At 32.3% G+C, this 18,376-nt stretch overlaps 1 protein-coding gene across 1 annotated transcript; it reads right to left on the bottom strand.

Moving 5' to 3' along the window:
* Positions 1–13,194: 13,194 nt before the first annotated feature.
* Positions 13,195–15,308, bottom strand: LOC142532345 (serine/threonine-protein phosphatase 7 long form homolog). The gene is made up of 5 exons (XM_075638661.1): positions 14,550–15,308; positions 14,347–14,465; positions 14,173–14,260; positions 13,624–14,067; positions 13,195–13,533 (listed from the first exon to the last, which is right to left on the bottom strand). The coding sequence occupies exons 1-5, from the start codon at positions 15,294–15,296 to the stop codon at positions 13,195–13,197; spliced, it is 1,737 nt and encodes a 578-aa protein (XP_075494776.1). The 5' UTR covers positions 15,297–15,308.
* Positions 15,309–18,376: the final 3,068 nt, after the last annotated feature.

Below are 18,376 nucleotides of genomic sequence, written 5' to 3'. Positions count from 1 at the left end.
CTCCTACTCTTTTTGATCTTGTTCATTCCGATATGTGGGGACCATCTCCCGTTCCCATGAAAGGGGGGTCGAGATATTATGTTTCTTTATCGATGATTGCACTCGTTACTATTGTGTTTATCTGATGAAACATAAGTCTGATTACCTTGCTATTTTCAATGATTTTAAAACTCTTGTAAAAATCAACATTCAGCTGTCACCAAGTACTTTCATTGTGATTTGGGGTGGGGGGGGGGGGGGGGGGGGGGGTGAATACACTTCTAATGATTTCTCGCCTTTTTTTGCTTCTGATGGTACAATACGTCAAACTTCGAGTAGAGAAACCCCTGAACAAAATGGTGTTGCAGAAAGAAAACATAGACATATTGTTGAAACACCTCGCTCTTTGTTACTGTCTTCAGATGTCCCTAGTGCATTTTGAGGTGAAGCAATTATTACTGCTGTTCACGTGATCAATAGAATTCCAACTTCACACAATTCAGGTTTTTCACCCTTTGAAAAAATGCATGGTCATGCTCCTGATTATTCCTCATTACGAGTTTTTGGTTGTGCCTGTTTTTTTTTTCGACCACAGATCGAGCACAATAAGTTGTCTCCAGGTTCAGCTCTGTGTGTTTTCCTGGGTTATGGTATCGGTCAAAAAGGATATCGTTGTTTTGATCCAATTAGTCAAAAACTGTATGTCTCTCGTCATGTTGTGTTCCTTGAACATGTTCAATTCTTTTCTATACATGTTAGTTCTCATAATATGACACAAGTAGATCTTATTCGTATCGACCCTTTCACCTCCGACACCGACAAGACCTTGCCCACGACCACACCCGAGACTTCTGCTCCTCGAAACCCCCCTATGACAACCCAATAATCTCCTGGCATTGCGGATAATCCTCCACTCCATTAGTCCACTCGTGTTCGTAAGTCTACTCAACTACCTGATTTTGCTTACTCGTGTCATTATATTTCTTTCGCTTCATTTGTTGCTTCTGTTCATCGTCTCTCTGAGCCTTTATCCTATAACGAAGCTGTTGGTAATCCACTTTGGCAGAAGGCTATGGCTGAACTGACGGCTCTTCATCAGACTCATAAATGGGATTTGGTTCTATTGCCACCAGGAAAGCACATCATTGGCTATCGTTGGGTTTACAAGATCAAAACCAAATCTGATGGATCTATTGAATGATACAAAGCTCGTCTTGTTGCTAAAGGTTACTCTCAGAAGCATGGCATGGATTATGAGGAAACATTTGCCCCCGTTGCTAAAATGACGACACTTCGTACTTTAATTTTTGTTGCCTCAGTACGTCGATGGAAAATCTCTCCAATAGATGTCAATAATGCCTTCTTGAATGGTGATCTTCATGAAGAAGTTTTTATGGCTCCTCCTCCTGGTGTTGCTCACCAACCCGGTGAAGTTTGTAGACTTCGTAAGGCTCTTTATGGTCTGAAACAAGATCCTCATGCTTGGTTTGAGAAATTTTCTATAGTGATTACTTCTCTTGGGCTTATTCCTAGTCATCATGATTCAGCATTCTTTGTCAAATGTATTCGTGCAGGTCGTATATTTCTGTATTTATATGTTGATGACATGATAATCACTTGTGATGATATTGATGGTATTGAAGCTTTGAAGTCTGAGTTAGCTCGCTGCTTTGCTATGAACGACTTAGGTTTGCTACGTTATTTTCTAAGAATTGAGGTTGCCTATTCTCCAAAAGGTTATCTTTTATCCCAGTCAAAGAACATAGCAAATCTGTTTGAGCGTACACGTCTAACTGATAACATGATAGTTGATACTCCTCTTGAGACCAATGCTCGGTACTCTGTCTCGGATGGACCTCCTTTGCAAGATCCTACCTTATACCGTACTATTGTTGGCAGCTTGGTTTATCTCACTGTGACTCGTCCAGATATTGCGCATGCTGTTCATGTAGTAAGTCAGTCACTGCACCAAATACAGTTCATTGGGCTGCTGTTCTTCATATTTTCAGGTATCTTCGGGGCACTCAGTTTCAGAGTCTTTGGTTTCCTGCTACTTCTTCCTTAGAGATGCGTGCATACTCTAATGCTGATTGGGCTTGCGATCCCATGGATCGTAAGTCAACCACTGGCTTCTGTTTTTTTCTTGGAGATTCTCTTATCTCTTGGAAAATTATCGTGATACGGCTTCAGGCCACTTGCCATATTGTTTGGTTATGTTGGTTGCTTGCGGATTTCGGTATCCTTCTTCGTCCTCCTACTCCGTTATATTGTGATAATCAGAGTGCAATTCAGATTGCATGCAATTCATTTTTTTATGAGAGGACAAAGCACATTGAGATCGATTGTCACGTCACTCGTTATCATCTCCAGCTTGGCACCATCACGTTACCTTCTGTTCCTTCTTCTCTGCAGATAGCTGATATGTTTGCCAAGGCACATTCCACTTCGCGCTTCCCTTTTTTGTCTGAAAAACTCTCAATGATTTTAGTTGTAACATCGTGAGTTTGAAGAGAGATGTTAGAATATATTATTGTTAACTCTCAATGTTAGATTAGTCATTTTACTTTTTCTGTGTTTACCCTAGCTATATAAACATAATTATTTGTATTCTTTATTCAGTCGACAATATTGCGGATTGAGTTTTTCGCTCACTCTTTATTTCTTCAATAATATACAATATAATATTAAAACTTCTGTTTATATATTAAATTGATAACAATTGTATAGCTTGGATATTTCGTAAGAACACCTGTAAAACATGTTTCCCAATATACTCTCCCTCGAGTTATTTTTCTTTCCAATGGCTTGGACATGACGAAAAAACATCATTCGTCATAAGTCCTATGACCCGATATCGTCTCTATTATTTCGGGAAGAAGTTGTAGGTCTAAATCTCACTCAAATATAGTGTATCCAATCCTATAAATGATTCATGAATAGAAAATGAAAATTTAAATTAACTAGATCTAAAAAATTTGTTGTTTATACATTTAATTTATTATAATCCTATAAATTAAAATGTTGGAATTTTTTCGTTGAAAATCAGGTTAGTTTCGTTAATATAATTACTAATTTGTAAAAATCAAGTTTAAGTGAAGAGATCAAACACCAAGGTGTTCTTTGTGTAGTATAAGTTTGTGAATATCCAAACTTGCATTCCCTAATGAAATGAGATATGTTTTTCGTAGGGAATATTGTCAAAATGACACTTTAAGTTTGTTTATTTGACCTTTTGGTTTCCTAAACAGTCACTACACGCGATTTCGGATCTTATTTTCCGTGTGTGAATTTTTTATTTTTTCTTTTTCTTTTTCTATTGGTCTTAGTTTGCTCACCAATCTCTTTGGATCATCTTTTGGCAAATTATGACCTCTTATCCCCTTTCATGAAAATTATTTTCAATTGGTTTTTGTTAGGATCAAGAGATTGGTTTAGATGGAGTGAATTAGCAATCTTAACAATTTTAGAATCAACTCGGCTGGGTTAGCAACACTAAGTTAGAATTCTCGTCAGTTGGATAACAATAAATCAGTAATTGGGCTATCAAATTGATATAAAAACAGAAAATAAAATGCACAAAATTGTTTCAGAATGTTTGGAGATTTGAACAACTCATGTCACCCTTCCATTCAAGAAGGATCCACTAAAAAACTTTGGTGATTGTAAAAAATTTGCATTCGGTAGGACTTATCTCTTGCTCACTGAATCTCCTAGAATGCTTCACAAACTTAAGCAAATGATCAATATTACTCTTACTATCAATTACAAGAATTTTTTAAGCAAAATACTAAGCACAAATTGATCCTCAATGATCAGATAAAAACTATTAAGTATGTGATGAAAGATTGTTTGATCAGTTAGGCTCTCAAGAACTTAATAATACTTCATGATTCAGAAAATTGCGGAGAGCTTGAAAGCTCTCATAATCTATTTACAGGCTTTGATTGCAACACTCGTCTTTTTGGATGTGACAGACGTTTCCAAATATAAATGTCGTTGTGTCATGTCATTGTCCTTTCTGACGAATCATATATTTTGGTTAGTGCATATAGACTTTGACATTCTAACGAATTGATAAATTTATTATACGATCTTATCTGGTCTATCAGTTGGAATTCTCTCACTAGAGAATGTTATGAAAATCTTTACACAATGTTCGTCAAACAGTTTGGCTGATTTAGTAATTCAGACTAGTCAGACTGATCAGTGACTATCCAACTATTTCCATCATTTATGTTAGACATCGGTTGGGCTCTGACATATCAGTTTTGCTTCGTGAAACTATTTACATATTAATTATTGGTTTCTCTTATAAATTCAGTTTGTCTAGACTCTTTTGAATCAGTAGCCTTGTCAATTCACCAAAACTTAATTTCTCAAACAATTTTCATCCTATTTTTCAGAATAGGTTGTCGTTTTTTAGGATTGAAAGTGTTGTCAAGTTTGTTGGTCCCTATCCGCCATAATTAATAGGTTAAAAAATATTTTTATTTAAATTCAATTATTTAATTTCTTGTCAAACATCTTTTGCTATAAATAATTAAAATCCAACCGTAATTTTATCAAAAATTTAATCAAAGGTAAATTCGACTGTATTTTAATAAAATATCAATTTATTTCAATTTTTTTTGAAAATTTAGAAAATCATCTCTGGCCCAAAAACATGAATAGAATGTTTAGAATTGTTTGTCTTTATGTATCTAACGTCGGCTCCAATTATCTGATTTTAAGCAGATATAACACTTCTTGTAAATCTCTTCGAGCGGATCTTCATACTTTTGATCGCTTAATCAAGTCCACGATTTGAGACTGGATTCCTTGTTTAGATCGCACTAGAGATCCAAAATAATTTTTGCATTGAGACTAGATCGCAAGAATTTCAGATATCATGGGACGATAATTATAGTGAATTTTTTTTCGAAAATTTCGAGGTGGCCGAAATTTTGTGTGTGGGAGGAGAAGGAGAAAAAAATTTAGCGAACAAAAAAATTTTCAAGGTGGCCGAAATTATATATAAGCAATCTCACAAATTCCAGTACATGGAATCAACTTATAAACTTATTTATTAGCAATCTGTTTGATCTCTATCAAACTTCAAATTCAACTCCTTGAACTTGATTATCTCAACGGAAACACATAATCCGATATTTGTGTGACCCTCAATAATTCAACGATAGAACTGGTCATGGGTTCACAACTTCTTATTATTCAGAATAACATTATTCGGGTTTATCCTAATTAGCATCATTCTTTTCATCAACTACTTGATCAAGAATGTCAGAACTCAAATTTGATTGCACCTATCTGATCTTGGTAAAAGTGTTTAGTAGCATCGTCCCGTGATCTCCTAATTATCACTAATAATGCCTGCAAGAACCTTAAGTTATGATTAGCGTATAATACGGTTCCTTTAACTCATATATCATGATCGAATCTGCAACCATTAGTGTATCGAGAGTTGCATTTGAATTGGATAAAAATATGATATATATTTCAGTAATAACAGTGACATGATATGTGCAACAGAAGAAACATCTTGCCAAAATATCAATGTCTTTACTCTGGTCAGATATTCCTTGCATCATTAACTCATCGTATCACATAGGATATCTTCGCATAGGCAGACGGTGAATCTTCGAGTACAATATATTTGCTCATACATATTTCGAAACTACACTCAATCTCGCAATCTGATGACCCTCAATGGAGTCGATAAACGGATCAAAGTGCATGCTAGTACGTAAAGTCTCTTCATTGTCCCTGGTCAAAGGATTAATGGTGTACAACCATCACCGAAGACTATTCCACTCGATACGTGATAACCACTTGAAAAATCCGAGATAAAGTTGTTCATTGTATCATCAAATGATCACTCATCTATGTTAATAAATGTCTTAATGTTATTACCAATGAAACATGATGTTTATATCATAGATGCTAGTCCCAAGTTCAAACAAACTTTATCTTTGTTTTAGACAGCTGATTTGATTATGAACCTGTTTAAAATATACGGTACATTTCTTAATGAATTTCATTATTTTACGTCGAGAGACAGAACTCATGGTACTTTTAATATATTTAAGGGTTTTATCTATGCAGCTTGCTCATGTATACATATAAAATAATGTCATATTTGAATAAAATCGTAAAATATTATTAAAATAAAATTATATTTATATAAGATTTAATAAAGAACCACAAATTAACTCGCTCAAACCAGAAATTTACTCACCGAAGACCTTATCTGACGGTGTATCCCCGAAAACTACTTATTCACTAGGCCAGCACAAAAGTGAACTTCGAATATTCTCTTTTGAGATATTCCAATGCATGTAATGCATTTTATTAAATTGTTTCGGCCCCTATATATATATATATATATATATAACATCTAAAAATATCTCTACTTTTATTGATTAAAATAAAATATAAATACACTAAATAATAATACACAAGTAAATGCTTTTACTTTTTTTAAGCCTCCCGTGTTAACTAGTGGCTCCACGTTGTACACATATTTACATCTTTATTATCATATAATATATATATTATATATATATATATATTATATGATACTCACGGAAAATTTAGGGTCCGTTTCAAGTAATTGTCACTAGTTCAGATGCAGGTTTTGCAATTATCCTGAGCCTGAAATCACGAATAAGACCGTTAGAAGGGGGCCGAGAAGGTGTCCCGGCGTAGGCTCCCGACGCTCAAGTCAGAGACTGAGAATATATGGAGGGAGCAGCTAAGAGTGCTGCTGAAAATAATATAATGAATGAATTAAACACTCCAACATGATATTTATAGGAGAATACATAGGCTTTTGATGGATCTGTCCTCCATTTGAATCATAGATAAGCTATGGATAGTGGGCTTGGCCCATCCATATGGTATCAATATATATATATATATTAATACAATATAATAAAACAAGATGATTCGGAGCAATTATTTGTGAGATCGTGACGTAATTTTTAAAATATGAAAAGCTTAACTATCTATCAAATTTTAATAGTATTCTGTTTTTATTAAATAGTAAATATTATACAAATCTATTTTTGATAAATTTAAAACTTAATTCTGATTAGCATGCATGATTCATTCACTTTTGAAATTTTTTAAAATTATTAAATATTTCTTTATTTTATTTTTATTTTAAATTATTATATAACTCAGGGAATTTTAAAATTTATTAAAATAATTATATTTAAATAATTGATCTAATTATTTATTAAATAGTTCTATACAAATTCATGTGTAGTTTTTAATTTTAATATAATTGTTAGATTTTATAAAAAATTATTTAAATCTAAAAAAATTTAATGTATGCATATATGATGCATGTCAAGGGTTATTAGGTAAAATAGAGAGATCAATATGTTATGGAGATTTTTGGGAATTGAACAACAGAAAAAAGTAAAAAATTCGTAAATAAAAAATTATATCATTATTTAAAAAATAAATAGATTTCTAGTCATATGCTAAGATACTCTACAATACAAATATTGTAGGATATATTATTATATTGTAATATAATAAAAAAAATTAAATATAAATGTAACACATGTCAAGGTCAAGTTTCAAAAATTATTATAACAAGATTCAACCTTCTATATTTTTGAATCACTTTCACATGCCAAAGAGCTTATTTTCTTCTGTGTTTAATAATTGAATGTTTATTATTATAATCGTTATTTAATAAAAAAAATTTGATGGGTCATCAAAATTAATTCGGGGGGTCGAGGTATGTTACACTGAGAGTAACATTATCGGCGTATTTTTAAGCAGAAGTTTATATGAACATTTGAACTCAAAAGAAACAAAGCATGAATCGTCGAAAATTTTTGTTTTAAATTCAGATATTCATATAAATATCTTATAAAATATACGAACAAAAACGAAATCTCAATTTAACTACTAATTTTTGATAAGGACAAGGCAACCACCCTCGTTGAAGGAAACAATTAAACAAGTCTGGTTGAGGAAAACGTGGGGACGTTAATAATTTTCTATTGGAGAGATATATGTGTGATATTATATTTCACAAGCAACTGATTGGCTTGGGGGTATAAATAGCTAGGATATATAGAATTATCTGACGATAAATTGAAATATAAAATTAAAATAGTTATTTTTAATTTAAATTATTATAAAATTTGAATCAAACATTTGTATTCAAAGATATTGAATCTCATCATTTGTATCAACGGTGCTCTAAGATGATAATCAAAGATGTAAAATCAAATACCAATGCAACTTGTTGATTCAAATAATAAGAAGCTCGATCTTCTTTTTGCAATATTTTGAGTTTCAATATTGTTAATTATATGAGAAGATAGTGCCAAGCATGCGGAGCCACATGGTAAAATACTCGGGTTAGCCCAATTTTTTTTTAAAAAAAATTATATATAAATTTTGTATAATTTTGGATTAATATGATATTAGTCCGAGTAGATCAATTTAAATTATGAAAAGATTCTAAAGTTTTTAAAATTCTAGCTCGAATAGAACTATATTTCTGACTCCGCCACTGACGTGAAGAGAGTGTTTTGTATACCTGATCCAATATGACTTGATCGGAAACTTCGATCTCGGAGTCGGGATGTTTCTAACCTTTGGATCTGCGGTGGGCACGAGAGTTTGAATTTTTCGAAATGATCATCATGTTAAAGGACTTTTTATTTTACGATGTGAGAATCTACGACTGTTATTATTCGATGCGTACCGGATAAACCACCATATTAACGCAATAATTTATAAATCATGTTATCATTCGTGTTAAAAGGTCCATGCTTTCATCGAGGTTAAGATATACAAATATCTGCAAGTTTCTTTTTGTCCATGGTGATTTTGCTTTGTTGTTGTATTTTAGTCACCGTGGAGTTTTGGTTTAATCTCGTGCTTGTGAGCATCGATTTCTATAAAAACTTGTAATTTCCTAAAGAAAATGCAATCCAAGATTTGTCATACGATTTCCACGTACGACGAGGACCCTACTCAATATTTTTCAACCCCAAGTTGTTGGTAAGTTTTTTCTTTACGGGTCCCTATGAAAATATTAGTTTCTTCCCAGTTCCGTACACAATATTTTGGCCCCAAATTTGGGGTTTTTTTAAAAAATATTATAAAGTAAAATAATAATTATAAAAATATTGCAAAATGTGAAGGTTTATAAAAATATAACAATCCGCTGCACACTGCAGCGGATTCATCCTTTTAAAAAAAAATTAAAAAAACAAAAAAAAAAGTGAGTGGTCACGGATTCAAGTGTCCATTCCGCGTCTACACCGTGTGTGTTCCCACTATAAATAGAAATGTTCCTCTCCTCAAAATCGTAACCCTTTCCTTCTTTCTTTTCGACCGAAAATATTTTTTTTCGGTGATAATTCTCGCATTCGGATCTTTTCTAATTCGATATTGTATTAATATTAATTGTTGATTTAATCATCCTTTTCATTTGAAGATATATCAAGAGGTAATGTTTAATTTCGTTGATAATATTATAATTATATATTAAGAATTAATATTTTTTTGTGTAATTTTTTTTATAATACTTGTCATTTATTTCAGATATTAGCACCGTCCGTTGATATTATTACAAGTTCCGTACAATTACGTTGGAGAAGGTAATTTAAGTAATTTTTAAATATTTTGTTTGTATTATTTATATTATATTAATATAATTATAATTTTGGATACTAACATTATATGATTAAGTATAATTTAGTTAAATATTAATATTAATCGCGATATTAAAAAATAGTTGGAATATTAAAAAAATAATAAATATGATATTGTGATTTTTGAAATATTTGAAGGTTAATATTTTTAATATAATTAAATTAATTTAATATAAGAATGAGTTAATATTATTGTACTTAATACTAATGAAATTTTAAAGTATTTTGTTATGTTTTTTTAAAAAAATTATATATGAAATAGTGTTTAGTTACTATAACTTTGAGCACGTTAATATATTTTATATAATATTATAAAAAATTTATGTTAATGCAAAGTAATATAAGAAATTGATAATTCTAATTAAATTTTTTTATCAGACTATATATTTTGAAATAACTTACTTAAAAGTTTAATATAAATAAATTATATTAATTTTTAATTTGTGTTGTTATATACAAAATTTTTTTGAAAATTATGTAATAAAATTACACCGAGTATTTGGTGAATTCATCAGTCCTTCAGATCAAGTTTTCGGCATTCTTCTTGCGCAGCTCTTTATTTTTCTTCACTCCGTGGTATTATTTGTTAGTTATAAAGAATCTGTGATTCTCCTCCCTTTATAAATTGCATTGATCGTGTGATTATTGGAATTCCTAATTTGATTTGATATTTTTCTGTCAAATCTTATAATTTTAGAGAATTGCGCCGAGTATCAACAATTCAGAATTTGATTTCGGAGAATTGTGCTGAGTAACAGAATTTGGGAGAATTGAGCCGAGTCTAAGTCGAATATATATTTTTTCATTCTATATTGAATTGTTTTATGTATATTATATCTGATAATTTTTGTAATTAATTGCAGATATTAAACTCCGGTAGCTCATTTAATTACAAATTCCGCTGAACGACATTTGAAAAGGTAATTTCAATAATTTCTTATATTATAATTTTATTATTTATGTTGTATTAATGTAATTATAATTTTTTTCGGTTGCATTATACTATTTTATATAATTTTTTTATATATTATATTTTTAATATTAATTATGTTTTATATTTCGCACAGACATGGATACTGTCAAGACCTTACTTTACCTAGGTGGCTATGTCATTATTGAAGATGGTAGGGTTGGATATAGTATCCCCGCGACCAGGCCCATTAAAATCCCCCGCTCTACTACATTTTCTCAATTGGTGAGTTATGTGCATCGGAAGCTGGAGATCGACCCATCAAAATGCTGCATCAAATTGTCAACGAAATATTGTTATAGCTCGTTGTCTCGTTACATTGAAGAGCATGTCTATATCACAGATGATGATAGTCTACAATTTATGTTTGAGTTGCCGACACTGGATTGCATGTACTTATATGTTGATTCATCGCCAGTGTTACAGAATGTAAGTGATTACGATTTTGATGCATTCATGCCAGTAATAACGCAAGGTTTGGGAACAGTAGGTTTGAATGAAGCGGGACCTTCTATGCATCACATCGATGAACAGTCAGCTCAGACCTACTCTGGGATCGACACTGGTCCTTGGGATCACCATATCACGACTCACACTGAAGAAGACTATGCATGGGGGATGAATAGAACACGAGAATTGGATTTTACCTCAGGGGGTTGGGATCATCATATCACGGTTCCATCAGGAGTTGATGTTGCATGGGGTTCTAGTAGAACATGCCAATTGGATTTAAATTCATGGGCTCCTGAAGAAAATACCACAAATGTCAGAGAATTTGATAATTCTGCTGAGGCTGCAAATATTCCCACCCCGATTACAGAACACATGGATGAGCAAGATGATTTATTTGGGGACAGTTCGCATCATGTCATTAATAGCGATGATGATTTTTATGCTACATCAAGTGACGGAGAAGATGATCAACAGTTTGAGAATGCAAATGAAGGGACATCGGCGGGTGTGTTAATGTCGGGAGCAACAATGACAGAGAACATTCATATTGCACCAGAGCAACATTTACGTGAAATTCCCCAATTTTTCAATGAAGTCTACGACGAACAAATTCCAGATTCATTTGGTATTCCTTCTTCTTCACGAACAAACTTTTACAATCCTGAAAGGCCAGAGCTCGGTGTAAAAATGGTTTTTAAGAGCAAAGGTGATTTAATAGCTTCAGTGAAGGATTTTTCTGTTCGGATTTTGAGACGTGAATATATCGTTGTCCAAAGTTCTCCGACAATTTGGAAGGTCAAATGCAAGAACTGGTCCGAAGGTGGCAACTGTGGGTGGGGACTTCGAGCATCGTTCAAAAAAAGTTTAGGCTACTTCATGATCACAAAATATGGTGATGATCACACATGCATGTCAACCCAAGTCGGTATAGATCACCACAACCTTGATGTAAACATGATAGCCAGCACACTTTTGGGAATTGTGCGTTGTGATCCTGCATATGAGATCAAATATGTACGAGAAAGTATTAAAGAAAAATATGGGTATGATATATCGTACGCTAAGGCATGGCAGAGTTTGAAACGCGCAGTGGAGGTAATCTATGGCACATGGGAAAGCTCTGCAACTGTACTTCCTAAATATATGGGAGCTTCGTCGAAGTACAATCCAGGAACTATTGTAGAATGGAAGCATCTTCGACCGTATGACCATCCACATAAAATTTTGAACTTCGTGTTTTGGGCCTTCAAACCATGTGTAGATGGTTTTCGACATTGTCGCAACATAATCAGCATAGACGGTACCCATATGTACACCAAATATAAGCACAAACTACTCATAGCAGTAACTTTGGATGCCAACAACCAGGTTTTGCCGCTAGCATTTGCGCTTGTTGATGAAGAGAATTATGAGTCTTGGCATTGGTTCCTCAGTAATGTTACACGACATGTTACTAGAGGGTGTAATGGTGTGTGCCTTATATCTGATAGACATGCGGGTATAACAAGTGCAGTGCAAGATCTCCCTGACTTCAAGCCTCCTCGTGGTGTTCATCGTTTTTGTACCTTATTTTGATTACATAACATGTGAAGTTACTAATGTAATTACAAAATTGTGCATTAAAATTTTATATTTATTAATAATTGTTGTTCATTGCAGGTAGGTGCATGTGAGTAGAGCGAGTTATGGTGCCATATACTTATGTTTGGGACGCAGATTTTACATTTTAATAGAAGTAGTAAATAAATAGTATTCGGTGTTTTATTGTTATAAAGATGTTTTAATATCAAGTTTGTTGACTTATTTGACTTGATTTAGGAATTATACTTATGTTTTTTCATTATAATAATTTTATCCGTAAATTTATTAGTACAAGAATAATAAATCAAAAATACTACATTTAACACTTTTAAAAATTCAATAATAATTTGTATACACTATTAAAATACAAATGTTGCAGCAACAACTTCAAATGCAAATAAAAAAATTGAAAAACATACAACAATACGACGTAAGTAATTTTGCATATCTAAATAAATAGTTAATGCTGATGATAACGATGCCCCCCAGTGCCACACGGTGGTCTTCTAATCACTCTCCGTCCACGACCTAACATTTGTTCAGCATCTTCATGCATACTTGTTTGGGCTGTAGATGTACTTGTATCGGCAATGTTCCCACCAACGTCATACCCTTCTGTCTCAGAATATTGTTGAAATGGTACGGGCGACTATCATTCATACCCGGTCGAAAGTCACTTTGTAAAAATTCAGTAAAACTACCAGCAAACGGAGTGTAGTAACCAGTTTCATACGATGGAAAGCTTGAAAACACTGGCGGAGTAGTGTATGCCATATTTGAAGATGACGGTCCGGGTTGAGTGTCGCAACCAACGGCATTCGATGGAAAGCTTGAAACCACTGGCGGAGTAGTGTATGCTAGGCGTGTCTGTGACATAGATGCATATGTTATGTAACATTAATTTAATACAAAAAATTATATTTACGTACATATGTAGACCAGTTGAACATGTCTTACGATAAATTGCCGGTAGTTTGCATCAATAGGATGGTAGCCAATGATGTTCGAAGGTACCACTGGAGGCGAGAGCACTATCTGTGAAATGCGATGATACCAACGAACATACTCCACTGTGATGGCGGGTGTACCAGGTATGACATAATCACCATCAATCACAAAATTATATCTGTTATTCAACATTTCTACAAAATCTGTGTGATATGTTGCCCAATCAAAGTTGTTCCGGCCTTGTCGAGTCAGTTTATGGAAATTGTCGAAGTTAGTAGCAGGTGGCGGAATACCCTGACGCATTCCAAACTGTCGGAGACACCGCCCTGGTCTATGCATCTCAACTATATGAAAATTGATCAATGCGCATGCCGACCGACATAGATGAATTCTGTTTCCATCAAGAATTCTGCCAACCTCCGGGGACTCCATATCATAAACTGTCCATAGAAACTGAAGCAAATAAAACGAAAAAAAGATTAGCAATTTGATAATATATAATTCAGACTGAATTTGTAAAAAAATTTCAAACTCTAAACAAATAATTTATATATCTACCTGCCCTTCTACCATCCTGTCAAGCATATATCTCATTATACGGACCGAATGATGGGCCGTGTGTGTCCAAGAGAATCCGCGTCTCCACCTGCAATTTATAAAAGTACACAATATTTTCATTTAAACTAAATAAAAAATAAATAATAATAAATGTTAATTATTTCTTATTAGTACCGTGCGCCGTATGGTGGGAATGGTAGACCCTGAAGCACATCCGCAGCCTGCTCTTCTGAAATAGATATATGTTGCGCTCTATCAGGGCAAAGAAGAGTAATTCTAGACCACACCCAAATCTGCAATAACATACAACAGAAATAGTCAAATCATAAGAAAAAATAAGTACAACAAATATAATGACCGTAGAAGTGTACAAATACCTGCAATATCTGAACTGAGCCACACAAATCGACCTTTAATTTCATTGATGTGTCGCACAACTCTCTATAAAGATATGCCAACACAGCAGAACCCCAGCTATACGTATTCACTAATTCTATTTCCTCAAAGAACTGCAAATACATAAGTTTCACAGCAGCACCTTCCGAGTCCGGAAACATACATCCATCAATGATCAGTATTGCAACACAACGGGAATATTGTGCCACGTCCTCTTCAGTGCTTTGATCATTAATCATATTATTTAGGCAATGGTCTAGCAAAGCGGTCAGATAAAGATGTGCGCCTTTAATCTGAGAAGATGTAGGCGTAAAACCCAACCAAGTAGCGCATCGCTGTTGTAAGGTATGTTTGTTGTACGCGGTATCTACACCAGTGATGGGAATGCCATCAATATTCAACCCCAAAATAAGAGCAACGTCCTGCAGAGTGATTGTTGCCTCGCCCAGGGTAAGGTGAAATGTGTGTGTCTCACGACGCCATCTCTCAACAATGGCTGTAAGCAAATGATTATCATAATATTTAATAGGACCACACTGAATGACACCATAGAAGCTCATGCGTGCAAGACATAGGCGGACACAGAGGTGAATCCCAACATTAAGCAATCTCCAAAGACATTTGTTAGACCGTCGTGGCGGAATTATTGCATCCATGTTTTCAGCGTTGATATTATTTGATATGTGTCTATCCCGCAAATACAACACATTATCCGTATTTTCAGCCATCTTGCAAACAAAAAATCATTTGTTAATAGTTATTTATTAGTAATAGTTATTTGTTATAAAATGTTTACAATAACAATATTTATTTATTAAAAAAAATATAACATGTAATTACAATAAATAAATTAGTAATACTTATTTATTATAATAAATAAATTAGTAATAGTTATAAAACGTATACAATCATTGTAATTAAATTAAGTAAACTTATTATTATACAATTAATATTATAATAAGTATTCGAATAAAAAAATTACTTCACGCAATTAATATATAAGTAAAAAAAAATTAGGTGAGGCAACTAATATATAAGTATTAATATTATATTATAATTATAATTATATAAGTGATATTTCTAGCCAACTTATACTTGGTCTTCCTTTTATTTATCAAATTTATCCTTTAACTTATGTTGATGAAACAGGTATTATAGGTACTTTTAAAGGTAATCCTATTTCCTTTAAGTTCATAACTAAACATGTTCATAGAATTCTTAGTGAATTACAAGAGAAGATTAATAGGAAAAATTTTCAGATTAATTCTTTAAAAGAAGAAGTTAATATATTAACTATAGATGTTAAATTACAGAATCCTAAATTACAGGAGAAAATCAAACTTATTTATAATAAGTTCTCATTAGAAATATGTAATGATCTTCCAAATGCATTTTGGAATAGAAAGAAGCATATTACCTCTCTCCCATATGAAGAGAATTTTGATGAAAAGAATATTCCTACCAAGGCTCGTCCTTGTCAAATGAATTCTGAATATTTAGAATTATGTAAGAATGAAATTCATTCTTTATTAGAAAAAGGATTGATAAAGCCTTCTCAATCTCCTTGGTCATGTACTGCTTTTTATGTTAATAAACATTCTGAACAGGAAAGAGGTGTTCCAAGATTAGTCATAAATTATAAACCTCTTAATAATGTTCTAAAATGGATTAGGCATCCTATTCCTAATAAAAAAGATTTATTAGATAGACTTGTTAATGCTATCATATTTTCAAAATTTGATTTAAAATCAGGATTTTGGCAGATTCAGGTAAAAGAATCAGATAGATATAAAACTGCTTTTAATGTTCCAATAGGACATTATGAATGGACAGTAATGCCATTTGGCCTTAAAAATGCCCCTTCTGAATTTCAACAAATTATGAATGATATTTTTTATAATTACAGCAATTTTATAATTGTTTATATTGATGATATCTTAGTATTTTCTAATGATATTGAAATATATTATAAACATTTAGATATATTTAAAAATATTATTATTCAAAATGGACTTGTTATCTCAAAATCTAAAATGATTTTATTTCAAACTAATATTAGATTTCTTGGTCATATGATTGAGAAAGGAAAAATAATTCCTATACAGAGAAGTATAGAATTTGGTTCAAAATTTCCTGATATTATAACTGATAAAACTCAGTTACAAAGATTTTTAGGAAGTTTAAATTATATTTCTCCTTATATTAAAGATTTTACTAAAGATTCTGCTATCTTATATGATAGATTAAAGAAAAATCCTTAACCTTGGTCTGAAAGACATACAATAGCTGTTAGAAATATTAAGGAAAAGGTTAAAAACATTCCTTGTCTTATGCTTGCTAATCACCAATGGGATAAAATTGTGGAAACAGATGCTTTAGATATAGGTTTTGGAGGAATCTTAAAACAAAAAGATCCCCAAAATAAACAAGAATATATTATTAGATTTTATTCTGGTAAATGGAATAATGCCCAGAAAAATTATTCCACAGTAGCAAAAGAAATCTTAGCTATTGTCAGATGTATTTTAAAATTTCAAGATGATTTATATAATCAAAAGTTTATTATAAAAACTGATTGCAAATCTGCAAAATTTATGTTTAATAAAGATTTTAAACATGATGTTTCTAAACAAATGTTTGCAAGATGGCAAGCTCATTTAGCTCCTTTTGATTTTGAAATCATTTATAAGAAAGGTGAAGATAATCACTTGCCAGATTTCTTAACTCGAGAATATTTATCCTAATGTTTTCATCTACAGATATGTATTCCCGAGGAAGAGGAGAGTCCTCTTATAGAGGGCGAGGAGGTAGGGGAAAACCCCCTAATATCATTGCACAGCATGGAAAACAGAGGCTTATAGCCCAAAACTTATCCAGTTCATCAGCCAGTAATACTGAGCAAAATAATGAGTTATACAATGAATTTCAAGAATTCTTGAAACAAAAGAGAAGTAATACAGATTCTCAATCTTCAGCATCATATGCTAATATCATAAAAGATGATGATAATGATTCAGCTCTATATACAGAGACAAAACATCGAGAATTGATTCTTCTTATAAAAGAAAAAGATACCCAATGGGAAAAAACTCCATGGACTATCATGGAAAGATATCTAACCAATACATAATATGTATATGGTTCCTACAAGCAAAGAGGATTTTATGAAAATCTTCTGATATCTACAAAAAGTGTTGACATAACTCACTTTTTCAGTAATACTCAGCAGAAAAGAAGTTATAACTTCTCAAAGTTTATAATTAAGAAGATTATATCTATTGAAGAATGAGGTATATCTCCATTAGTTGAAAAAGAATTTTATTCTGAAAATCATAAAATGAATTTTAAATTCAATTTTTGGGATTATATTGAAAGTTTTAATAAAATCTTGTTTTATGAAAATGAAAAAAGAAAACATACTTGGTTTTTAAAGATTTGTGAAAATGTTTTTCACTACCCAGTTCCAAATTGGTTTTTAATATGGTGGAAGATTTTTGGTCCATCTGCAAAGATTTTGCCAGAGGTTTTTATAAAACCCATGAATACCTTGTTAAATGTTTCTCCAAGTATTAAAAAATCATTTTCTGAACATTGGATCGATGGTAAGACTCTATGTCTATTTTTCATGGAATTTGGTATCCCATGGATCTGGAAATGGCAGCCAGAATTCGGTTACACTGATGAAGGTATCCCTTGCATATGGAGGGCCAGTTCCACAAAATTTTGGGACAAATTATTAAGAGATGATCCAGAAACTGGAAAACCATATGGTTATGAAACTCTTCATCAAATGGAAGAAAAAATTTCT

This window comes from Primulina tabacum, chromosome 18 (assembly GCF_025594145.1).
Source record: "Primulina tabacum isolate GXHZ01 chromosome 18, ASM2559414v2, whole genome shotgun sequence".
Classification (NCBI taxonomy): Eukaryota; Viridiplantae; Streptophyta; class Magnoliopsida; order Lamiales; family Gesneriaceae; genus Primulina; species Primulina tabacum.
Note: the sequence above shows the minus strand (reverse complement) of the source record. Positions and strands in the feature narration are given on the sequence as shown.

Bases quoted from the DNA above. Each gene is read 5' to 3' on its own strand.
- LOC142532345 (XM_075638661.1), bottom strand. From the start codon at position 15,296: ATGGCTGAAAATACGGATAATGTGTTGTATTTGCGGGATAGACACATA. The intron at 14,466-14,549 runs GTATTTGTACAC...ATGTTATTGCAG, and splicing joins GCTCAGTTCAGATATTGCAG to ATTTGGGTGTGGTCTAGAAT. The intron at 14,068-14,172 runs GTAGATATATAA...TATTTGCTTCAG, and splicing joins ACAGGATGGTAGAAGGGCAG to TTTCTATGGACAGTTTATGA.